Source organism: Podospora pseudocomata, chromosome 4 (genome assembly GCF_035222375.1).
Source record: "Podospora pseudocomata strain CBS 415.72m chromosome 4, whole genome shotgun sequence".
NCBI lineage: Eukaryota > Fungi > Ascomycota > Sordariomycetes > Sordariales > Podosporaceae > Podospora > Podospora pseudocomata.
In genome coordinates this window covers 214,499-239,177 of record NC_085888.1, presented here as the reverse complement: position 1 = coordinate 239,177, position 24,679 = coordinate 214,499, and the positions used below count along the sequence as shown (strand labels likewise).

At 55.1% G+C, this 24,679-nt stretch overlaps 5 protein-coding genes across 5 annotated transcripts; 2 read left to right on the top strand and 3 right to left on the bottom strand.

The window, feature by feature from the left end:
- Window positions 1-142: 142 nt before the first annotated feature.
- QC762_400670 (uncharacterized protein) lies at window positions 143-3,361 on the top strand (the record flags this gene model as incomplete). Its single annotated transcript, XM_062889520.1, has 3 exons — window positions 143-175; window positions 317-1,441; window positions 1,550-3,361. The coding sequence occupies 3 exons, from the start codon at window positions 143-145 to the stop codon at window positions 3,359-3,361; spliced, it is 2,970 nt and encodes a 989-aa protein (XP_062743024.1).
- A 183-nt stretch (window positions 3,362-3,544) lies between these two features.
- On the bottom strand, window positions 3,545-6,002 carry CBS2 (Cytochrome B translational activator protein cbs2). Its single transcript, XM_062889519.1, has 6 exons — window positions 5,802-6,002; window positions 5,508-5,730; window positions 5,388-5,444; window positions 5,220-5,313; window positions 5,025-5,162; window positions 3,545-4,958 (listed from the first exon to the last, which is right to left on the bottom strand). The coding sequence occupies exons 2-6, from the start codon at window positions 5,703-5,705 to the stop codon at window positions 3,811-3,813; spliced, it is 1,635 nt and encodes a 544-aa protein (XP_062743023.1). The 5' UTR covers window positions 5,706-5,730; window positions 5,802-6,002; the 3' UTR covers window positions 3,545-3,810.
- A 720-nt stretch (window positions 6,003-6,722) lies between these two features.
- Window positions 6,723-17,748, bottom strand: GCN1 (translational activator of GCN4; the record flags this gene model as incomplete). Its single annotated transcript, XM_062883609.1, has 6 exons — window positions 6,723-7,256; window positions 7,323-7,473; window positions 7,635-7,904; window positions 9,561-10,108; window positions 10,175-17,514; window positions 17,607-17,748. 6 exons carry the CDS (start codon window positions 17,746-17,748, stop codon window positions 7,098-7,100), a joined length of 8,610 nt encoding a protein of 2,869 aa, XP_062743022.1. The 3' UTR covers window positions 6,723-7,097.
- A 14-nt stretch (window positions 17,749-17,762) lies between these two features.
- On the bottom strand, window positions 17,763-18,034 carry QC762_0061480 (uncharacterized protein; the record flags this gene model as incomplete). Its single annotated transcript, XM_062883608.1, has 2 exons — window positions 17,763-17,848; window positions 17,932-18,034. The coding sequence occupies 2 exons, from the start codon at window positions 18,032-18,034 to the stop codon at window positions 17,763-17,765; spliced, it is 189 nt and encodes a 62-aa protein (XP_062743021.1).
- Window positions 18,035-18,129: 95 nt separating this feature from the next.
- Window positions 18,130-24,210, top strand: QC762_400630 (uncharacterized protein). Its single transcript, XM_062889518.1, has 3 exons — window positions 18,130-19,356; window positions 19,423-22,813; window positions 22,904-24,210. The coding sequence occupies exons 1-3, from the start codon at window positions 18,615-18,617 to the stop codon at window positions 23,244-23,246; spliced, it is 4,476 nt and encodes a 1,491-aa protein (XP_062743020.1). The 5' UTR covers window positions 18,130-18,614; the 3' UTR covers window positions 23,247-24,210.
- Window positions 24,211-24,679: the final 469 nt, after the last annotated feature.

The following is a 24,679-nucleotide window of genomic DNA, read 5'->3' as shown; positions in this document are numbered from 1 at the left end:
GGCGCCACTCGACGAACCATCCACCCGCTGCAACCTGACACGGCCGACGCTTGCTTGCCATGTCAACAACGCGCCCTATGACTTGAATTTTTCTGTCTCTTGCCTTTTCAAGCATATCTCATATCGAGTTGACGGGCTGGTGATGCTGTGTGGAAAATCCAAGAATACTCTGAAGGTTTTTTCCTCCCCCTTTTCAATTTCTTCTTTTGTTGACAATTTGAACAAGAAACTGATGTTATCATAAGCCTGTCAACACATCATGCGCCCTGCGTTCCCCATCAACCCCGCCGCCATTCCGGCCATACGGACACGGAAGGCCCTGCTGGTCGTCGACCTCCAAAATGACTTTATTTCCCCAGACGGAGCTCTGCCTGTGAGCGAGCCTGACGACTTTGTGAAGCGGTCCCTTGAGTTGGTCAAAGCTTTCCGAGATTCTGGCGCCGGTGATGTGGTCTGGGTCCGCAGCGAGTTTGAGCGTCACCGGTCATTATCGGCCGAAGGAGAGCAGATCATCACAGCCAACGTGCCAATACGCCCACCAAGACCAGGCAGCGCTCGGGGTCGCCCTCCCACCTCACGAGAACACGATGGCGCCGCGATGGAGGCTGACGACGAGGCATTTCTGAGCAACGGAGGGGCCCCGAAGAAGCCCTGTGTTAGAAAGGGGACCAAGGGAGCCGAGTTGGTTGCAGAAGTCCAAGAAGCCGTCGATGCAACCCGGGATATTGTCTTCACCAAGACACACTACAGCGCCTTTGCCTCGAGTCAACAAGAGTTGGTGCAGACACTGAGGCGTCGCTTCGTGACAGGGCTGTACGTGTGTGGAGCCCTGACCAACATCAGCATCTACGCGACAGCGCTGGATGCAGGCAGACATGGATACGAGATTACGATTGTGGAGGACTGCTGTGGTTTCCGGAATCAGCTGCGGCACTTCAACGCCGTCAAACAGCTCGTGCAGTTGACGGGCAGCGAGGTGGTCAACGCCAGCGCAGGCATGCAAGAACTGCAACCGCCGCCGGCAGACAGCCGCCCGTCTGGGCTCTCCCCCTTTATCTCCAACATGCAGTTGAACCGGCCGAGCGGGTCTTCGGTCACACCACGGAAAGACAAGGCTCCCGGGCCCACCTCCACGTCTCCCAAGACGGCGCCGCCTCCACCAGATCGGGGCGCAAGGGGGCCAAGCACTTCGACTGCTGCACACCAACGCCCTTCCCAAGACGCCCATGTCCAAGTCCAACAGCAATACATACACACGGCCTTGGAGGCTGACTCGGACTCGTCGCCGTCAGACAACGATGATGAGTCGCTGAGGAAACAGGAGAAGCAGCCCGTCACGAGTGTTGGTGGTTCAAAGCAGGGCGAGCTGTCATTGAGCAGCCCACAAGGTCCGGCCCGCGCCCCTGGCGCACCAATCACTAAATCTGAGAATGCCACTAGGGTAAGAACACACGCCCGACTACGGCTGCGGCACTCGGGTTCCGATAAAAGCTTCGCATCGCCGCCGAGGTCCCCTCCCAACGCTGACCCAACTCCGCCTGCTGTGAAGGACTCGACCGAGAAGAAAGCCGATCCTGACGAGCAGCACCAGACCAAGAGAACCGAGATCGAGGTGGGCTCTGAGACGGACAACATGGACAAGAAGCAACACGACAGCCCCAAGATCGAGCCAGACCCGGAGGTTGAGAAGATCACCCAGCAGCTGACCAACTCCAAGATCGAGGTAGATTCGGATTCTGAGAGGGACAGCAAAGAGCCTGGCAGCCCCAAGATGGAAGCTGGTTCGGATGCCAAGAGTGTGGACGTCAAACTCACCAGTGCTGTATCAGAGCCTTTCTGTGAAGGCGACACTCATGTCATCACCAATGTTCTCTCGCCAACTCTCGCGGCCGATGCCTTTGAACGTCTGCTGGAGGAAGTCAGCTGGGCCGGCATGTCCCACATGGGCGGTGAGGTTCCTCGTCGCATAGCCGTCCAGGGTGAAGTCGACAAGGACGGAAACATGCCCGTCTACCGCCACCCAGCCGACGAATCGCCCCCTCTCCTCCCCTTCTCCCCCACCGTCCTCCAGATCAAGACCGGAATCGAAAAGCACCTCGGCCACCCCCTCAACCACGTCTTGATCCAGCACTATCGCGGCGGCGACGACTACATCAGCGAGCACAGCGACAAAACCCTCGACATCGTCCCCAACAGCTTCATCGCCAACCTCTCCCTCGGCGCCGAGCGAACCATGGTTTTCCGCACCAAACGCCGCCCCTCCAAACACCACCAAGAAGAAACCTCGCCCGCGGAAAAAGCCAAACGCCAGATCCAACGCGTCCCCCTCCCCCACAACTCGCTCCTCCGCATGGGCCTCTCGACAAACAAGCACTGGCTCCACGCCATCCGCCCGGACAAACGACCCCCCCTTTCCAAATCCCCCTCTGAACTCTCCCACTCTGGCCACCGCATCTCCCTCACCTTCCGCCAAATCGGAACGTACATCAACCCCTCCCAAACCCTCATCTGGGGCCAGGGCTCCCCCGGCAAAACCTTTGGTGAAGCCCAACCCGTCCGCAACGGGCAGACTCCGGAGGCGATTCAACTCCTAAAGGCCTTTTCCGCCGAGAATAACGATCCGGCTTTTGACTGGGAGGGGTTTTACGCCGGCGGTTTTACTGTGCTGCATATGGGGACGCCGAAGCGGTACTGTCTCGGGAGCGACGTCATCGCCAACGCGAGCGTCTTGTTCGCGCTGGGGGAGTTGGGGGTAAATTGCGCAAAGGGGAGCGTGAGCACCGCGGGGGGCAGGTTTGAGGATAACGATCCCGACCGGGGGGTGGTGGAGGGGTGGGGGAACGTGTTGAGGTATTTGGATGCGGTTTACGGGGCGGGGAGGAGGTATGATCAGTTTGGTCCTGGGCAGGTGGCCAAGCGGTTCATGTTGTTAGACAGGGCGGTGAGGGAGTTTGGGGAGGGGGTGTGGCGGCCTGTTCGGGAGGGGTTGGGGGAGAGGTTGGGAGGGGAGGAGCCCGGGATGGGCAAGGTGAAGAAGGTTGTGACGGTGCTGCTGTGGGAGGAGCTGGAGTTTTGGGAGGGGGAGGTCAGGGCCGGTGCGGAGAGGGGGAAGGGGTTGTTCGTCCTTGGGGGGGAGACGGCGTCGCCGGTGGATTTCGCCTTGTGGCCGGTGTTGCATGATATTGTGAGGGTTTGTGGGGAGCGGGTGTTTGCAGTGAGTTTTGGGAGCAAGGGGAAAACTACAGAGGAGGGGGAAGAGGAGGTCAGGCAGGTATATCTCAGAAAGTATTACGAGGGGATCAAGCAGAGGGCTGGGGTGAGGGAGAGGGTGTTGGGACTGTGGGAGGGAGAGCCTTCGTGACATGACTAGATGGAAAATTTGGGATACATGGCATCTTGGATGATGGATATACAAAAAAACACTTACACAAAAAGTGGAATGGATAGGTATCTTGGAGTCTTGTAATTTGAATGTTAGCAAGCGAATGAGCGAAAATAGCATCATGCTTTTTTTAATGATGAGATATGGATGATGATATCGGTCTTCAAAGTGAACAAATGAGATGTAGATGTTTCATTCAGACTAAATTTAGTCGAACTTAACACAAACCTGTGTATAACCATTCACCGAGTACAAAACATGCATGACAATACCAAAAACACCCATGTTGAGACAGTACCAACAAAAACCTAAAAAAGGAAAACTTGCACATCGTGACAAAAGGACTGTTAAACTCCTTTCTCGGACCCCCCTCCCTCATCTCATCATGTCATTTCTCATCATCACCAACCCCCCCATCATCACACCACTTACTTCCCCTCCCAAGGAACAGGATACGTCCCCACCCAATCCGCCACCTCACTCCTCAACTGCACAATCTCCGTGTCCGTCTCCCCATCCCCCAAAAACTCCATAAAGGTCTTCACTTTCCCCGCCGTCTTCCCCTCCCCCTTTTCCTCAGCCGCCTTCCTCGCCGCCTTGTCCACCCTGACCGCAATCGTCACCGACCTATCGACAATATCCGCTACCCGCGCAAAGTCCTCCTCCTGGAATCCTCTCGTCGTCATGGCCGGAGTTCCCATCCTCAACCCACCAGGCGTCAACGCGCTCTTGTCACCCGGAACAGTGTTCTTGTTGGAAGCTACCCCGACCAACTCCAGGATCCGTTCCACTCTCGCCCCGTCCACGCCGTGCGGCTTCAGATCGACAAGAACAAGATGGTTATCAGTACCGCCCGAGACAATCTTGTAGCCCAGCCCGCCCTTTTCCTTTGGTTCACCCAGCCTCTTGGCGAAGGCTTTGGCATTGGACAAGACCTGCGATTGATACGCCCTGAACTCTGGTGTTTGTGCCTGCTTGAGCGCCACGGCCAAGGCGGCAATGGTGTGGTTGTGCGGACCGCCCTGATGGCCGGGGAACACGGATTGGTTGATGGGGTTCTCGAGGTTGTACAGCTCCTCCGCTCCGGTCTTCGGGTTGACCTTCCTCACACCGCGGCGGAAGAAAATCAGCGCGCCACGGGGGCCACGGAGGGATTTGTGAGAAGTCGTCGTGACAATGTCTGCGTAGCCAAACGGCCCGGGCATGACCTTGGCGGCGACAAGACCGGAGATATGCGCCATGTCAGCCACAAGGTAGGCCTTCACCTTGTCGGCGATGTCCCGCATACGAGCATAATCGATTTGCCTGCTGTAAGCCGAGGCGCCAGCGACGATAACCTTGGGGCGGTAGATGGTTGCCAGCTCCTCGAGCTTATCGTAGTCGATCAGGCCGGTGGACTCGTCAAGTCGGTAAGGAACCGTCTCGAAGTACTTGGAGATGAAGGAGATCTTCTTGGTGGGGGTCTGGTACCCGTGGGAAAGATGGCCGCCGTGGGGGAGATCGAGACCCATCAACCGATCATGAGTTTCCATGATGGCTGAGTAGACATACAGGTTCGCTGGCGCACCAGAGAGAGCTATTCATTCCCAACATTGTCAGCACTCATTCCTTTCTCTTGACGCCGTCCCTCCCTTTATCCTACCTTGAACATTCACCCCCCACTCCTTGGCATCCAGTCCAAACGTCTCGAGTGCGCGCTGCTGGCATAATCTCTCGGAGGCATCGATGAACTCGTTACCGCCGTAGTATCTCGCGCCTGGGTATCCCTCAGAGTACTTGTCTGTTGTCCACCATTAGCATTCTCGTCCCACTCCTCCAGGTTCGCAAGAAAACCCACTCTGCATAGGACTCCCCAGCGCATCCAGCACCGCCTGTGAGGTAAAGTTCTCGGAAGGGATCAAGTTGATGAACTGCTTTTGCCTGACTTTCTCCTGTTTGTCACCACGTCAGCTTCGGCACACCCCCGCCACCATGCCCCATCGCACTCCTTCTCCTGGGTACTAACCTTCTCGACAATATCATACATGATCGGATCCGCCTGCTGCAAATGCGCCGCAAGCAACTGCATGCGCCTGTCAGCATTTGTTTTCTTTCCCTTCCTTGTACGTCAACATAAATCCCCCACCTTCTGCTGCGTATCATTCCCTAACGACGAAACCAATCTTTTCTGCTGCTGCTGCTGCTGTCTTGACCTCCATCCCCCAAGCTGTCCCGCCCTCCTCGTCATCGTGGCCGTCGTGGTGGTGGTGGCTATCATCCTTCTCATCATCGCAGCCGAGGGGGAACCGCCGGCGGCGCTCCGTAACGCTGGGATTGTCGTCATCGTATGTAAGTCAAGTTTCGAGCTCCTACTCAAACCCACCACTGTCAGACAAGCAACCACACCACCCGCACAACCCAGAGAGAGAAAAAAACATACCAATTGCCTCTTCCCGAATCTCCAGCAAGGTAGTGGTATCAAGAGGAATAACCTTTCGTCTCTCAAACCACCAATGACACCGAACCAAAGCAAGGTTTGTGATTGGAAATAAACCCGGAGTAATAAATGACGGGCGGCGAACAACAGCCATGGATGGGACCTACCGCTAGACCCCTCTCTGATTGGGCAGCGCCAACCACAAGCACTCCGACCCGACCCGCGGTTGTCCGTCCCCCAAACGCCGACCTTTCCCCCACCACATTACACCATCCACCTTTTGTCAAGCCACGCTCAACTACCAGCCACAAGCCACACCGCGGCACGTGCACCCACACAAACACCAAGGGTATTTTACTTCCCAATTCCCCCCCGCTCCGAGCTTGACCCCTTTTTCTTCTTCTTTTTCTTCTTCAAATCAACTATATTGGGGATGATGAGCGCGCTTCGATCACATATGCAATTTGGTCCTCCTTCTTAGGGGGACATGCTGACATGTTCCGGGCGCCAGATTCACCAACCTTTTGAACGGAACAATTTGACTGCCTCTGACCCAACCACAATATTACGTTGATGCACCCACTAGACACAAAAGGTGGTTCTTATTACTCTATACTTTGCACTGCTTTTGCTTGTGTTTTCTCTGGGCGGACTGGGGTTGAGGGCATTTCATTACGTTATTTGCGAGCTTCCGACAAGGTAGCTTGGGGTGTTTTAGTTCTAGGTAGCTCGTGTATCCCTACTGTACTCTGTTTCGAACATGGGACGGACGTGCTTTTGGCAAGGATCCATGATGGTTGCGTAGATAGGTAGGTAGCGTCACTGTTGAGCAGAGATGCCAAGTGGTGTCTTGTGACGGATATAGACCTTGCGAAGCTCGCCTCTTTTCGCTCAATGATGTGTACATCCATGTTTGTGATCACTCGCCCAATTCGTTTGCTTCGACATGTCCATCTCCCACAAGCACGTCAAACTTGAACCGCACAGCATTGTACATGTACCAGATTGTCAATATCTCGAAGGGAAAAAGAAAATAATTGTCATCGCACCCGGCAAACCCATTGATTCCGTTTTTCAATGCCTAAACATGGAAGCCAGAACTTGTCTCGAGTCTGGAGAGACCACGTCCCATCACAACAGCACACACCTGCACGGCCGGGGGGAGCGAGCCCAGCGTGTGTGGCAGCAGAGAGAGGACCGAGAGGTAGAGAGAATGCGTCCATAAAAGAGCCCAACCCATTACTCCGAATGCAAGGCCGCCAAGAATCCATTGTCCATTCACATTGTTGATGAAGAAATCTACTTGGACTCCTCCTCGCCCTCGCCGAGAAGGGCGTTTCTCTTCGCCGCCTGTCTCTCGAGCTTGCGCTCGCGGGCAGCCTTGGTTCTGGCACGCTTGGCATCCATCTCCTCCTTGATCTGTCTCTCACGAGCCTTCTCGGCCTTGGCACGGTGAATCTGCGAGGGTGAATGTCAGTGTCATGTGTCAAAAACACACCGCCCACAAGATGGAGGAAAACATACGTGCTCAACGAGGGCGCGCTTGTGCTTGAAGGTGTTACCCTTGGCGGAGTGGTAGAGCTCGTGGTAGAGGTGCTTGTCAATCTTGCCGCTGGCGCGGTACTTGACGAGCAGACGGCGGAGGACACGCTGGCGACGCATCCAGAGGACCTGCCTGCACTGATTGTCAGCACACATGCTCGATTTGTCATGCATTTCTTCTATCCACCCCCCCTTCCCCAGCATCAAAATCCAAAAAGATATCCCCGACTGTCTTCGAGTCCTATCCTCCCATTCTGATACTCGGCCGGGAAATCGAAGGCGGTTGTTACGTACTCGGGCATACGGGCATCGGCGGTACCCTTGCGCTTACCGAAGCCACGGTGGCGACCAATCCGGCGGGCGAGGTTCAGCTCCCGCGCGCGAGAGCGCGAGTGCATGGTGACGGGCTTCTTGATGATGAGGCCATCGGAGACGAGCTTGCGGATCGTCTGGCGGGAGTTGGCGTTGGAGATCTCGCTGACCTCGTTGGGGTCGAGCCAAATCTTGCGCTGACCGCAGCCCAGGACGGACGACGCCAGGCGCTTCTGGGTCCTCAGGTTAACCCTACAGAGCCGAAAACGTCAGCATCTTGTCGCTCTGTCTGTATTTTTATTTTATTTTTTTCGATGGGCGCGTGTGTCTGGAAGTGAGTATGTGTGTGTGTGTGCTCGACGGAAATCGGGGATTCGACAAGGGCTGTATCTTCGGCGGTTCGTTCGGTTTGCACGGAGGAGTTGGCCATCGTGCCCCCCAAACTCGCCGGCCTCTGAAATGTGGCAGGTCTGTGATGGTGGGAATCGGTCGGATCGATGACGGCTGGTACTCACATCTTGACGGATTGATGCTGTAGATGGTTAGTATGGGAGGTTGTCGATGGATTGGATTTTCCGCTGAGGGGAAGTTCGTTCCTCAGAATTTCTCAAGCCGCCAGTTTGTGGGTTTCCCGGGTGGGCCCGAAAATTTGGCTGCGATTGGCAAAGGGTTCGTGTGGATCACGTGCCCTAACGCGTGCAACCAATTGCTCGCTGCAACTCCGGCGAGGAGTCAGCGGTCCATGCGCCCGCCCCCACTTTATTTCCTATCAGCTTATCAAGGGCCCATCAACGACAACATCAGCTTGCTCTCTGTTGACATGGGGCAGATATTGGCAGGTTATTGCTATTTGAATGATATGATTACCTGATAGCATGTTAGTAAGGCCTAAGTTGCCAGGAGAAAGATAGAAGCAAAAAATGAAACTTATTTTCCCGTGGGCACAGACTCGGGTCGGGTCTTCTTGGACACCAAGCACTTGCACTTACAAATCATGACTTCATGACGTTTGTGCATGCCCGGCTTCCCATTGACATCAGATGCCAAAACAGGCATTCCACCAGAAAACAATTCTATCAACACTTTTGCAACCATGGACCTCGAACTTTTGATCACGAGGAGGTAGATACTCAAATGAGGCCCGTCTTCCACCTACTCAAACATATCGAAGCCATGGATGCAGTCTTCTCCTGACAAACATACTTGCCCATGGCAACACAGCAAAATAGTTACTACAGCCAACTTCAAAAACCCGAATCCCGTCCCCAACACCTCAATCCCCTTTTATCATCCCTGCCAGTTGTCTCGGAGGCTATTCTTCATTTAGTTTCTCCTCAAATACCACACTCCCATTTCCACACCCTAACAGCCAACCCACATGCATACACGTCGTTTACAATTTAAAGTCAATAGCCTGCAATATGAATTCAAAGTCCCCAAAAAGAGTATTACATATACCTTCTCAACACTTTTCTACCATCATTTGCCGCCAACAGATGATTCTCTTTTGAAAGCCATCAAGGATGCCCGAACTGTCACTCAACTGTCCCCTAAAGTTTATTAAACATCAAACATATCCCGAGTCCTCAACGGTGGAACTCTAGGCTTTTCTTTACCTCAGCAACACAACACAACACAACACAACACACCACTATACCTCTCAAGTCTCAACACTTTAAATTACGTTCCACATGTTCAGTCACCAACAACCAAACCATGACACTTGAATCACCCCTTTGCCAGATGTAAGTGGAGACATCAAATCTTTTTGATCTTCAAAGTACACGCAAACACCAATTAAAGTACTACCACCCTCCCCATCAGCAAAATACATCAAAATAACATTTTTCCCTTCCCAACTACCTATGTAACACCATGTAGACACAACCCTTTTATCCCCCCCCTTACTCCTCCCCAAAAACATCCCCCCCGACATCCACCTTCCCAACTGCCATCAATTCCTTCTCATCCTCCACCTCATCATTCGACAGCCCCAACCCCCCCTGCCCCCCCTCCGCCTCCCTCCTCTCCCTAACCTGTGCCCCCAACCTCAGCGCCACCCTCTTGAAGTAATCCTGCATGCTCCTCTTCGCATTGGCCTGCAAGTCCATCCCCGAAATCCACTTGTCAAACACCTTGCTCTCCTCGTCCGCCACGGCAAAAAGCTGCACAAACGCCGCCTCTGCCGCCAGCTTGACCGGGATGACCGTGTCCCTCACCGAGGCAAACACGGGCGGCGCAAGGATGCTCAGGTGAGGGCGGACCATGTCGGGATGGGTGCGCGCCAGAGTCCGGACGAGCACAAGCGCCAACCGGCGCGTGTCGCTCGCGTTGCCCGGAGGGATAATGGTGGACAGTGTGGTGAAGATGGGCTTGGTGCTCTCAAACGACTTGGGGAGGTCGGCAGAAAGGAGGTATTTCCCTGTGGCGGCGATATAATTGTCCGCAATCGACGGCTGTGTTCAAACGTTAGCTTCTTTTCGAACTCCCAAAACAAGACATCAAAAGCAAATAGTACTCACATCCTTCCCAACCATTCCCGCGCAAAGTAACTCGGGCAACTCGTCCCCAAGCCCACACTCACCCACCACTCCCGCCGCCTCCAACAGAACCGCATTCAACGCCAACACCCCCATCAAACCCCCTTCCCCTCCCTTCAGTACCCTGTTCCTCAACAACCCCCCGGCCACTTCCACACTGACGTTCCTGACCAACGCCCCAAACAGCTTCGCATGCGTAATCACCATCCCGCTGTCCCTCTCGTCCAGCTCATCCCCCCCGTCAATCATCCCCAGGATCGCCTGCCTCGACCCCTCACCCATGTTGCCTCCCGCCCGGCTAACAACCTCATACAGCGCCTTGAGCATGGCCGTCTTGACCCCGGTATCGCTCGTCTTCGAACCCGTCACCAACTCCGCAATCAGCGGGTCAACCCTCGGCGTAAACTTGATCAGCGTCCCCAGCGCCTTCGCCGCCCTGCTCCTCAACTGCTCGCTCGACGTGTCCGCCAAACTCTTGGCAAACGTCCTCTGCAGCTGCGGCAAGAACGGCTTCAGCGCCGCCGGCATCTTCTCCAACAAGTTATTCAGCGTAAGCAAAATCGCTGACTTGACCTCGGTCGACCGCTCAGACACAACACGGATGAGCGGGCCGGTGATCTGTGTGACAAACGGCTTGAGCGCCGCCTCGCTCGTCCTGTCCACCACGTCGGAGATGGCCAGCGCGGCGCTGACCCTCTGTTCTGTCGTGCCGTTCATGAGACCCTGCAAGAAGATGGGCAAGATGGCGTTGATGCCCTTGGGCAGCTCGAAACCAGGTAGGTTGGCCCCCGCAACGCCCACGTGGAGGAGCGTCTGTCTTGTCGACGGGACCAGCGCCTCCATCTCCTCCTTCTTGAGCCGCTTGGTGAACTCGCTCAGGGCGCTCCACGCGGACCGGACGACTTCCTTGTCACGATCGTCAAACGAGATCAGCAGCGCCCGGATGATGTCCTGGTTGTATCTCGAGTAGTCCACGTCGGCCTCGGCGAAGAACTTGGCCAAATGGCGAGCGGTAGCCGATCTCTTGCGGTGATCTTCGTGCTTGGTGAGCTGCAACAGCACGTTCATCACCACATTGAGCCCGTCATACTCGTCAATAGACAGCAGCACCGTGTCAAACGAGTTGTCGAGGTCTTCCCTGAGGTCGTCCTCGGTGCAGTTGATAATGTTGTCCATGAGCGAGTTGATGATGTTTGGCAGACGGCGGTTCATAGCCGGACCGGCCACCTTGGACAGGCTCGCCAACGCCTTTGCATTAAAGGCCGAAATAGGCGGCGCGATGAGCGTCGGGATGAGGTTGGGCAGAATGATGTTGGAGCGCGTCGTCTCGGTAAGCAACGTGAGCAGAGCCGCGAGAGCATTGTCAGCATCCTCGTCGGACCGCAGCAAGTTGAGCAGATACGGCAGCACCTGATCAATCGCACGCTTGCCGAGGATCTGCTGCAGCGAGTCAAATGCCTCGGCCGCTGCCTCGCGAACCTCATCATCCGAGTCGGTGAGAGCCGTGCGGACAACAGAAATGAGCGTCTTCTCGTGGTCCTCCAGCGCTTCTGGAGAGGCAGAAGAGATGAGCTCCTTGAGCGCAAGGCAGATGCCCTGCTTGGCGTCCACATCGCTCGACGTCTGCAAGCCCTCCTCCAGCGTAGGCAACAAGGTAGCCAGCACACCATCTCCAGCCTTCCTGATAAGTTCACCAAGGGCGTTGCTAGCAATGACCTTGTGCTCCATATTGGAGCTGCCCAACCGCCGAATAATAAGCTGCGTGAGCGTTGGTACCAGCTCCTTGAGGGTTCTGGGACTGTGCACCAACGCCTTCCAGACACTGATAGCCGCCGACCGCACCGCACCCGCGGTATCACATCTGCAGACATACAGCGCCGAGAGAATCTTGTTCCGCTTCTCATCCCCGAGAACCTCACGGAGAGACGCACCGGCCTCCTTGGTAGCATCTTGATCCTCCTCCTCGTCCTCCTCGGCATTGGCTTTGATACCAGCCAAGTTGAACAACAAATCACCGACCAACTCAACAGAGCTGAGACGGATGCGGTAGCTATCGTCAGCAAGACCACGCTCAAGCTCAGGAAGGAGCAAGTCAACCGCACGAACTGCAAAGTTCTTGACCAGAAGGCGACCAGCACGGAGAGCTGTTTCTCTGATGCTCTCAACATCATCCGCAAGACCAGACAAGATAGGCGGGATGATCTTGCCGAGATAGTTGGCGAAGCTGTTGCCGAAGCACACGGGCAAGAAGATGAACAGCGACATGAAGCCCTCGCGGACCGAGGCCTTGGCAGACTCGACATTTTGCAAAATGGTAGGCAAGGTCTCCTCCAACCTCGAAGTACCAAGACCAGCAAGGACCTCACTGAGCGCCTGGGCAGAACCAAGTCTGTCGCCCGCACCAGTATCGGACTTGAGCGTCTGCATAAGACCGGGAATAAGATCTGGCAGCGCATCCTCGCCCAGCTTCTCAACAAGTGAACCAAGGGCGCGGGAAGCTGTGGCACGGGTGGTAGGCACAGGATCAACAATAGCAAGCTTGAGACCAGCCACGAGCACAGGCAGATGAGAGACCAAATCCTTGCGCTCGGTAAGATGGGCCAAGCTGCCAATGACCTGGGCCGCCTTGCGCTTGGTGTTGGAACGATCGGCCAAACCACGCTCCAAGATACGGCTAACAAGAGCCAGCGAAGGCGCGTCGAGGTAATGCACGAACTGCACCTTGATGAGCGCATCGAGAGCAGTGTCGGTATACTTGGTGGCATCGCTGAGGGCCTTGAGGAGAACATCGACCAAGCTGTGAATCTCGGGGTTGGTGATGACCTCGCCAAATCTCTTCAAACTCTTGTTGGCCGCAGACCGCACCTCCTTGTGACTGTCGTTCAGGACAGCCGTCAGTGGTGGGATAATCTCGGGAAGACTCTGAGCCAGCTGTTGAGGGTCCAGGTACGCCATGGCACCCAACAGATCGCAAGCTCCCTTTTTGCTACGCCACTGATCGTCGTCAAGACCTCTGAGGAGTGTGGGCAAAATCTGCTTAACACCATACGAGCTCAGCTTGGCAAAGCAGGCCTTGGCAGCAGCCAGAGCAGCCTCACGCACATCCGCGTTGGCATCACCGAAACCGGCGAGAAGCTGGGGCACGATCTGGATGACATAGGGCTCAAAGACACGGCCCAGAATGGTTGACAGCAACTCATAAGCCAGTAGGGCAGACTCGCGCTGACGGACATCCTTCTTGTTCTCGAGGCAGCTGTGAAGGGTAACCAGGATGCGATACTCCTTCAGCACAGCAATGCCCCTGCCCTGGACAAGACCAGCCAGACCGTAGGCAGCACCGCGCTGCTCAGGGTACTTCTGAGACGTCATCAAAACCTCGAGCATCTGGTCGAAGTACTTGGACGACTTGTCACCCGAAATACGAACCAGGGGAGGGAGGCACTCGGCAATGGCATACTGCACAGTTTCGGACGGGGTGCTGAGCGTCGAAAGCAGGCGCTCAATGACAACCGGGATCTTCTTGTCGCCGTGCTTGAGATGGCGGGCAAGAGCACCATACATGATGATAACAGCCTCGTTGACACGGTCTGCCGCCTCAGAGTGCTTGTCAGGCGCCTCGAGCGTCTTTTCAAACGTCTTCATGAGATTGTCAAGAATGCCCTTGCCGTGAATTTCGATGGCAATGTTGGCAGCCTCGAGCATTTCCGCACGTACATTGCCGTTTCGGTCACCGAGCGGCCCTTGCTCGATGAGATAGGCAAAGAATGGCTCGAGCTGGTTCTTTTGCAAATGTTGTGCAATATCCTTGAATGCGAGGGCAATACCATGTCTAGCCTCCCAAGGATCCGTCAGGTCCATCTTCTTGGGCATGCCAAACTCATCCAGCAGCTGCACGCGAGGCTTCGCTAGCTCGCTGTAAGATGCCCTGAGCTTCTCAAGAATAGGGTTGATGACATTGGGGTGTTGGCTGGCAGCCTCGGCAAGCGATCTGGCAGCGGCGCGGCGAAGCTGCGCATCCTTGCTTTCCAAGTAGGGCAGCATCTTGTGAGCGAGCTCTTCGGTAACCTTGAACTCACTCTCCTCCCAAATCTCGCGAGCCGTATCAACGTTCTCTTCCACGTCGTCGTGGCAGGCGAGCCAGATCTCTTCCGAGACCTCAAGATCGCTCATGTCCACATCGGCGCTGATGGACTGCAGCACCGCAGACCGCACGCTTGTTTGAGAAACAACGGCACCGCGAGACAGGATTGCAATTTCTTCAGGAGTGATGTTGGGGGCAACACAGCGCACCATGTCGGCAAAGCAATCCTTGATGATCTTGTAGTGCTGGTTGTACTTTTGCATCGACGCAATCAGCGTGGCAATGATTTGATCACGGGGAACCGCCTCATCCGACGAGGCATCTGTGTGGAAAGTGAGAATATCGATGGCGAGAACAACCTGGGCATCGCGGTCTTCGGCGGTGGCGGCAAAACCCCCCTTCTCCAGGACAAGCAGCACGAGCGGCAAGATGTAAATGAGCGAGACCGTGTCAAAGGGGCGCTGCTCACCAGCGAAACGCAAGCGGTACAGCACCCTGGTAACAAGATCAAAGAAAGGCTCTTGGGTATAGGTGTCCGGCAGTGCTGAGACCTCATGGGCGCGGAGGGTAGCAGCCCCGATGAAGGGGCGGATGGGCCCAAGTCGGTTCGTGACTTGCTCGGCACAAGAGACCAAAGTTAATGGGCCCGTCTCTGCAGTGATCAAGCAAGCGCCGGCATCGATAACATCCAGGGTTGCCTTGACGGCCGCTCCGATCCAGCGGCTGGCATCTGTTGGTGGGCCTGTGGCCAGACTCTTGACAATGCCGAAGCCCCGAATCAACTTGGCAGCAGTCTGGCGGACAGAGTTCCGGACCTCCGCCTCTTTCTTGAGCTGGGCGTTCACCTTGGCGATCTCGTCGGCAGTGAGCTTCTTTTGAGTACCCTTCTTTAGAGCGAGCTGTTCTCTGAGCTCCTGCTCCCACTTCAATGTGTCATAATCCTTGGTGTTCTTGTTGGGAACCGTGTTTTGTTTCTTGGCCAAAACGTCGACAAATGCAGTCCCTTCAGGGGTGCGGAAGATGGCAGCTTCGAGAGGACCGACGGCCTCAACCGCGGCGACATCCAGGTCTTGTTGAATGAGGTCAACGATGCGTGAAGTCATGGTTTCAGGGGCAACAAAGACGAGCTCGGCAGCCGCATTGTACGCTGCGGCCTTGACGGCCTCTGACTTTTGCTCGAAGCCAGTCCTCTGAACAATCTCGTCGATGAGCCGTTGGTCGTATTTTCTGGCGAGCTCACCGGGATCAAGCTGGACTCTCAGGCAAAGCTCAATCCAGCTCGCACGTGGGATAAGATTGGGCTTGGCCAAGACGAGCAGAGAGCACATTTGCGTCTCCAGTTTGGTCTTGTCGACCTCAGGTCCAGCCCGTTCTGGGCTCAGGCAAATGGCCTTGAGTACCAGGTGAAGGTTGGTCGTTTCCGACTTGGAAAGAACAGCGGCTGTTTCCTTGTCGCCCGTCTCGAGAGCTTCGATCCACTGCCACAAGCCGTTGATAATCTCCGCGGCGATAGACAACTCTTCCGAACCAGCTGTCTTTACACAGAGCTCGGTCAGACTATCCATGGCCTGGCGTCTTACCGCAGGAGTAGTGACGGTGGAGCAAATCACATAGATATATGCTTGCGCCCAGGCTAGCCTCGCGGCAGCGTTGCTAGAAGCCAGGGTAGAGGCTGTGCTGGAGAGCGCGCGGGTAAGCCACTCGAGATCATCTCCAGTGAACTTGCCGTAGATTCTTGGGACGAGCAAGTAGGATGGCTTTGGCTCAAACGCCAAACTGTTCTTCTCGATAGCCGCCTTCTTGATGGCCTCCTGCAGCTTGGCGCTCTGCAACCTGTGGAACAGCGGTGCGAGGCCGCAGACGACAAGCGCGCCAGTTACAATGCCGTTTTGCGAAGCGGTGGCAGAGTTGGCGACAACCTCGTTGAAGGTAGCCAAAAGTGGTGGCACCACAGCTTCAGCGAACGTGATGAAACCCGCGGGAAGCCCTGCTTCGGTATCTTGGGGAATGCTCCGCAGCACCTCGCCGGTTCGAAGAATCCAAATCCGACGGACGGGGAACTTCTTGTCTGCCAGCCCCTTGGCGTAAACGTCAACCAGCGCTTTTGGAACTTCAGACCCGGTAAGCAGAGAAATAGCACTGGCGTTGAGAGCAAGAGTTTCGGCGCTCAGGGCGGCTTCGTTGGCCTCCTTGCCCACAACGGTAGGGAGCCCAGTGGCAATCTTGGTTGCGATAGATGGGGAAGTAGGCAAAGCAACAAGGATTTCCGAGTGAAGAACCCTGTGCTCGGCAGAGGCGAGCTTTCCCCCCTTTAGAGGAGTGAGCACTTCATCAGCAGACTTTTCCACCTCGGTCAGATCCTTGGAGCTCGTGGCGAGCGCTTTGAATGCCGACACAGCCCCAGTGCGAATCGCAGCATTAGAAGACTTGAGGTTGGAGAGTAGTGGTTTTGTGAATCGCCCACTGAGTGCCTTGGACAGGTCGAAACCAGGGAGAGACCGAACCAGGGGCGTGATGAGATCGTTCAGCACCACTTCAGGGGCTCTCAGCAGACCCTTTTCCAGAGCTGGAAAAACGTCCTTGTCGAGGTCCTCAACCGTCACGAAGGCTGAGAAAAAGTCACTCAGACCATTGGCGACGTGTTTGGGGACTGGCGTTCTTGATCCAACAATCTCGCGTGTGTAAAAGGTAATGTATAGGCTCTTTGCGCTTTCGACAATGGGCTTAGCCTCGGGTTTTCGTGAGCACACACCGGCAATCACGCCCAACAAGGCAGCATTTTTGGCGGTTGATTGTGTTCCTTTGGTTGTGAGAAGCTTGATGGCAGCCTCGACGGCCTTGATATCGGCTGAAACAATTTTCCTGAACCCCCTCCGAGTGATGACCAGCGCCGACCTCCCCACGCTGTCCCTCGCGGTCGCCTGAAGACATTTGTCGAGGCCATCGGCTGTTGCTTGAATAATGTCGTTCCCAAACTTCTCCCAGAGCGTTGTCCCGGCGAGGTTATCAATCAATAGGTTGCACCATTCCAGCAGCACAAACGCATTTCCTGGCGCAATTCCGGGTTTCTGGATCTCCTGCTTCACGGCGGCCACTAGTGGGGCGAGGACATCGGCTTCCCCTGTTTTGCAGATCGAGACAAGACATCGCTGTACGGCGTGTCGAGAGTGCTTATCGGTGTAAAACGCATGGGTCCAGAATATGACCTTGAGGAGGCCTAGAGTAGAGGGCTTGTCGAGAGCTGTCCACAGCCGAAGAGACAGACAGGGTTAGATTAGCTGACCACACCACTTGACCACTTGCTGCTAGGGACAGACGGGAACCGGTGCTCACATTTATGGGCAATCTTCTCGTCAATGGCGCGCAATTGGGCGATTCGGGCGGTTGTGGACGAGAGGGTCAGGGCCGTCTTTGCGTGCTTGAGGTCAAAGTCGCTCGACGAGGCGTTGGCAGAGGCAGTGGCAGCTTCAGACATGTTGGATGTGGTGTTCAAGTAATGGGTCGTATAATGACATGGTCGGGCGGCCCAGTCCCGCAGTCGATTTTGGAGAGATTGGAGAGGAAAAATGAAGACGCTGGCCGTGATATGTTGCTTCCAGAAGGCTGTCCCTGAACTGTCACTGTCCACCTCACAGACTGTTTTTCGGCGACGACTCACATTTCGCCCGAAGTGGGCTGCTCTGCAGCTGCCACACCCAAGCTGCCTGGTAATTATTGGCACTGTGCTTTCTATCAGTATTATTACGCTGGACACAGTGCATGAGTGCCCGGAATTCTTCAAACTGCCCCGCACCCCGCCCTTATCCAACGATCCAACGGCGGCAGAGCTGTCTCACATTTGCTTGGGAGCTTCATTTTTTTTGCCCACTTCGAACCTACAGCTATGTAGGTAGGTACCCTTTGCGACTCAATAGCACTCCTTTTGCGCAATCAGAACAACGATTGACCCATTCTCGAGCTTCAAACCCGCTGTTTCCAAGCTTCAAACGTCTCTCCCGAATCGCCACCTACTTACTTTACCTTTGCTACCTGAAACCCTTGAGGCCCGGTCAATTTGCGACAGCGACTACCACAGCTCAGGGCAAACCACGACTCTTGTCCCTCCGCCGCGCTGGCCGGAATGCCCAGCTGGAATAGCGACCCCATCGCAGCGGTGGGGTGCTCCACCTGAATCTGGCAGGCGGTCGTGTTTTGCCCGTTAATCAAGCAGGCTGAGTCGAGAAATTTCAGGGCCGTCCTCAGTGTCAGTCAGCGCCAACATCCCATAATATCGCCGGCCGTCCTCTCGCTTTGCTGTGTTTTCCTCGCAACTTCTTTCCCACAGCACCCCATACTTACAGCATGGCCGGCAAGAAGAAGACAAAGAAGCCGGCCGCGAACCCGGCTCGCGGCTTTGCGACCACTTCCATTGCATCCAAGCCCAGAGCAGACCCCGCCGAAGCTGCCGCCGACACCCCGGCCGGCAAAGGTGACGATGCCGCCGCCCCGCCAGCCGCCGACGCAAAAGATGCCCCGCAAGCCGCCGGCACCACCAACACGACCAACGCACCCAAAGTGAAGGAACTCAGTCCCGAAGAATTCGAGCGCCAGTTGGAGGAGTCGGCTTTGCAAATATTGGTGGACAAATACGCGGCCAAAGTCAGAAGAGATGCCCAGAGAATCAAGACCCGCCTCGAGACAGACAGACGGATCCTGCGGGGACAGGCCGAGACCATCAACACCAAGAAATGGCTTCCCCAAGAGCTGATGGACCATGTTCTAGATTTGATTCAAGCAGAGGCCCGATTCGCTGCGTCGAGCGTCACATCAGAGGGCGCAACTAGTAGACTACCTCCTGAGGAAGACCTCATCATCAAGCTATGGACCCTCCAGCAAACATTGGAGAACACCGACTTTCCCAAGGATAGAGTACAGCCCGCGCTCCAATTCGCTCTCGATATTGCGCCAAACATCTCGCCCAATGTCAAGAGTGATTCTATCTGGGGTCTGGAGGAGATTTTAGACTGGCTGGCCAGGGAATGCTCCAAGGCCGAGCTGCCAGACTACAGTGGACGGAAACCAGGCTCGGGCAAGGCGCAAGGAGGTATGTTCCTTGCCCATGTACCGTTATCTTTAGGTTACCATATTGTTCACACTAATTTTCTCACAGACATCAGCGCTGATTCTCCCCTGCCTTCTGGCGCGACCACGCCCTTTGACCTCGAACCCCGCCGCGGACAAAAGGGCAAGAATGGTGCACCTGATCGATCCCGTCAACCGTCGCCCAAGAAATCGAACGTAACATACGATGTGGATATCGAGCCTGACCAACTGCTGCCCTTGTACCTCGAGACACAGGAGAAACTGTTCGAGATTCGGCGCCCGCGGCAAGATGTGGCCAAAGGCAAGGGTGGTGCCAAGGGAAACACTGTGGCGGACCCAGAAGAGGCTCTTTGCTTGGCCAAGCTCGACAGGATCGAAAAGGATGTGCTCTTTGACAAGTATGTGGCCGAGCAGCAATGGAGAGACAAGAAAATTGCTCTCGAAAAAGACTACGCGACAGCCAAGGCGGAGGCAAAGAAGAAACAGGCCGAGGAGAAACCCGCTCCTGCGCCAACAGCCGAGTCAGACGATATCAACGAAGAAGCGGAACGTATTGCCGCTGAGATTCTGGCCGAACAGGATGATGACGAGGACGGTGCTCTGGCCGATCTCTTTGCTAGCTTACCAGTGAATGAGGTTGACCCACTGACTGGAAAGTCCAACACTGTCATGAACGGCGCAGATGGCTCGAAAGTAACCATCAGGGACTTTGGGAAGTGGACTGGCGTGAGCCCAATACGGATTCTGGAGGAGGCGTGCCGCTCGAGGGACTCATCTGTGAGGATATCATACCATGTTCTCTCCGATATTGCCTTTGCGAACCGACATGCCGTCAAGATTGTCTGGTCCAAACCTCAAGAAATCCCTCCTCCGCCTGAAAGCACCGAGATTGAGGTCTTTATGTCGCCAACGCAGTTTGTCTACAAGATGATCTCCATCTCTACTTCCGACTTGAAACAGTCTGAAGCCTACATTGCCACAACCGCCCTGTTTTGCATCTTTGGATCCTCGGGCAAGGAGGAAAAGGTGGCCCTCCGGCTGCCTGCCACTTGGAAGGATCTCTGGTCAGAAATGGCCGAGGCCAAGAAGAACAAGGCGGACGGGCTGGACCGCGACGCCCTCAGACATCTCCGGGATATGGTTCGCACTAGAATGGAGCAGGAACTGGAGGATGGTGTCTTGATTCAGGGCTTCAAGGGGCGTGGCCAGAACAAGAACCTGACGGACTCGGATCAGTCCGACAATGAACGGGTCAAGCGACAATCATTTGATCCCGAGTATTATCGAAATATCTGGTTGCAAAAAGCACAAACCCCTCGGTTTCAAGTTATGCTGCAGTCAAGAGTACAGCTGCCCATGTGGCAGTTCCGAGAGCAAGTGGTCAACGCCGTCGAGCAGAATCAGGTGGTGATTGTGTGTGGTGAGACTGGTTGCGGCAAAAGCACGCAGGTCCCCTCGTTTCTTCTCGAAGACCAGCTCATGAAGGGCAGGCCGTGCAAGATTTACTGCACAGAGCCTCGTCGTATCTCGGCCCTCTCGCTGGCCAAGCGCGTCAGTGAGGAGCTGGGAGAGAACAAGGGCGATTTGGGAACATCTCGGTCCTTGGTCGGTTACTCGATCCGTCTCGAGTCCAACACTTGCCGGGAGACGCGGCTTGTGTATGCCACGACTGGTATAGTCATGCGCATGCTCGAGAGCTCCAACGACCTTCAAGAGATCACGCATCTGGTCCTTGATGAGGTCCATGAGCGTTCCATCGACAGCGATTTCCTCTTGATTGTGTTGAAGAAGCTGCTGATTCGAAGAAAGGACCTCAAGGTGGTGCTCATGTCGGCCACGGTGGATGCTGAGCGGTTCTCCAAGTACCTGAGCGGCGCGCCGGTTCTTACCGTTCCTGGCCGGACGTTCCCGGTTAGTGTTGCGTATCTGGAAGATGCCGTCGAGTTGACTGGGTATTCGCTTGACACGAGACCGGCAAAGGAGAAGTTCACCGATTTGGATGATGATGTCGAGGCTGAGATTGACAACTCGTCCAAACCTGAACTCATCAAAGCGCTCCGGCAGTACTCGCCCCGTACCCGCAATACCCTGGCGGCGATGGACGAGTATCAGATCGACTTTGACCTGGTGCTTCAGCTGATCTCGAGGATTGCGGTGGATCCGAATTACACGAATTTCAGCAAGGCCATCTTGGTCTTTTTACCGGGTATTGCCGAGATTCGCACCCTCAACGACATGCTGCTGGGTGATAAGTTCTTTGCGGAGAATTGGCTGGTTTACCCCTTGCACTCGTCTATTGCCACGGAGGAGCAGGAGGCGGCGTTTTTGGTGCCGCCGCCGGGTGTTCGCAAGATTGTCCTGGCGACCAATATTGCCGAGACGGGTATCACGATCCCTGATGTGACGTGTGTCATTGACACGGGCAAGCATCGCGAGATGCGCTTCGACGAGAGACGGCAGCTTTCCCGTCTGATTGACACGTTCATCTCTCGCGCCAACGCGAAGCAGCGTCGCGGTCGTGCTGGTCGTGTGCAGGAGGGTCTGTGTTTCCACATGTTTACCAAGTACCGCCACGACAATATCATGAGTGATCAGCAGACCCCCGAGATGCTGCGGCTGTCGCTGCAGGAGCTTGCGATTCGGGTCAAGACGTGCAAGATCGGTGGGATCGAGGAGACGTTGGGCGAGGCGTTAGATCCCCCTTCAGCAAAGAACATTCGGAGGGCTATCGATGCCTTGGTGGATGTTCGTGCCTTGACGGCCTCGTCTGAGGAGCTGACACCGCTCGGTCTGCAGCTTGCCCGTCTACCTCTTGATGTCTTCCTCGGGAAACTGATCCTGCTGGGCTCCATCTTCAAGTGCCTCGACATGACCGTCACGGTGGCGGCGATCCTGTCGTCCAAATCCCCCTTTATCGCCCCCTTTGGCCAGCGCAGCCAAGCCGACACTGTCCGCCGCGGCTTCCGCAAGGGCGACTCGGACCTGTTGACCGTCTACAACGCCTACTCGGCCTGGAAGCGTGTCTGCCAGTCTTCGGCGAGCAGCGGGGCAGAGTACCAGTTCTGCCGCAAGAACTTTTTGTCGCCGCAGACGCTGGCCAACATTGAGGACCTCAAGGGCCAGCTCATCACTTCGGTGGTGGACTCTGGCTTCTTGCAGCTGACGGCCGAGGAGAGGCAGGCGCACAACCGGCTGCGGTTTGGCGGGCGGAGGAGGAGGAGCGGGCAGGTGTTTTTTGAGATACCGAAGAGGGTGGACGGCAACAGCGACAATGAGGTTGTGGCGCAGAGCGTGATCGCGTGGAGCTTTTACCCCAAGCTGCTGGTGAGGGAGGGGAAGGGGTGGAGGAACGTGGGGAACAACCAGGCGATCCAGCTGCATCCTAGCAGTGTGAATAAGGGGGGTGGGAATGGGGAGATGAAGTGGATGAGTTATTATCATATTATGCAGAACAAGCAGTATGTGCTTTTTCTTTCTTTTCATTTCTTCTTTTCTGGGGGGGTGGTTGGGGACCTCTTTTGCTAACTGTGTTTGTTTGTTGTTTTTAGGTTCTTGAACGCTCACGAGACGACGGCTGTGGACCCGTTTGCTGTTGCGCTGCTTTGTGGGGATGTCCGCGCGGATTTGTACTCGGGGGTTTTGGTGCTGGATGGGAACCGGGCGAGGTTTGCGGTGCCGGATTGGAAGACCATGTTGGTTATGAAGGTGCTGAGGGCGAGGCTCAGAGAGATGCTGGCGAGGTGTTTTAAGAGTCCGGGGAGGTTGGTGACGGCGCAGCAGGAGAGGTGGTTGGAGGTTTGGCAGAGGATTTTTGGGCTGGCGTGGGAGGTGAGGGAGAGGGAGAGGGAGAAGGGTGGTGGTGGTGTTGCTGGGGGGAAGGAGTTGAGGTAGGATCTGGATTGAGTTGGGATGGGTTGGGATTGGGTAGATCTGGGGAGGAGTTGTGTATTATGGGTGTAGCATGTGTAAAGGTAGCGGGATAAAGACAAGATGTCATGTGGGTGTGAGGTGGGTCAAGTCAGTATGGCCAAGCCAGATTCACTCTACGATTGCTCTCCCGCGGTTTGAAGTCTGGGAAAGGTGGTGTACATCTGCCTGCTCTCTCTGCCCTTCATGCTGATTTTTTAGACGGTCCTCTCTCCTCAAGATGAAAGCATTTACGTTCAGAATTGGAACCTCGATGGTATCCAATCAAAGATATCGAGAATCGATGCAAGAATCACCCTGCCCTTGTTACCTTTACCTCCTCCCTCTTTTTCTGGGAGTTCTAACGTGTAGTGATGGTACGTCTCTTCTTTTAGCAGTCCACGACTCCCTCGGGTAACGCTATGATAGGCGTCATCTAGGTGAAACATGAGGTAGCGATCAGAATGGGCATCAAAAAAGATGGGGTAGGCTGGTAGGAATGGAAAGGTCAGAGATGGTGGTGTTTGCTTGTGATGGGGGTGTCGATGAATAGACTGCGGGGGAAGATCGATTTATCAGATTAGCTCTGGGGGAGGGGGCTGGGTTTTTACGACACTTCTGAATGCTTTGTTCTTGATCGTGTGGCAGGTGGAAGAAGAGTGGTGTGTGGAAGGATGGAATTTGCAGCTCAAAGAGATGGAACACATGTTTGATGGATCGAGGTCAATATTGCTAACTGCCAATGTAGATATGAGCTTGTGGTAGAGACCATGGTGGAGGTGATGTTTGAGGATAGGTATCTGATATTGATGCGATCTTTGAGATCTAACGACTCGGTGATAACCATCAGTCAGTGGAAGAAATATCCAATCTTGTGTGTATCTGGCGGATGCTGTTAGCTCATCGAAAAAGCTCCGAGTTTCTTAGGGAGCCTGTACAGTTGAAGAGGCTTCGATCTTACCGAGAACTCCCGAAACCATTTGGGATCCCGGATCTGATAACATTGATTGGCCTGTGAGAACACGAGATTGCATATGCCATGTCAGAAAGCATGTTTATCTTGTTTAGCCTATTTCTCACACAGTCGCTCAGCTGGTGAGGGTGCCCCGGATTCTCGCTTCTCTGCCGTGTCTGTCTCGGCGGTAATATGATCATCGACCCCTATTAGCCAGTTCCCTGGGTCTGGGTCTGGGTCTGGGTCTGTTCTGGCTCGCCGTAGACCCTCTCACGTGTTGGTGGTCTGTCGCTTTGCACTTCCTTGCCGCCTCTCTCGCCGGAAGGGACGGTGTTGGTCTGAGACGCAGAACTCCTGAGCTGTCTATTGATGGAATTTCAACCCGCCAAAGGGAGTGTGGGGACAGCTGCAGTGATAAATGACAAAAGCCTGGACTTGTGCAACTTTTAGTGACTGACAAGTA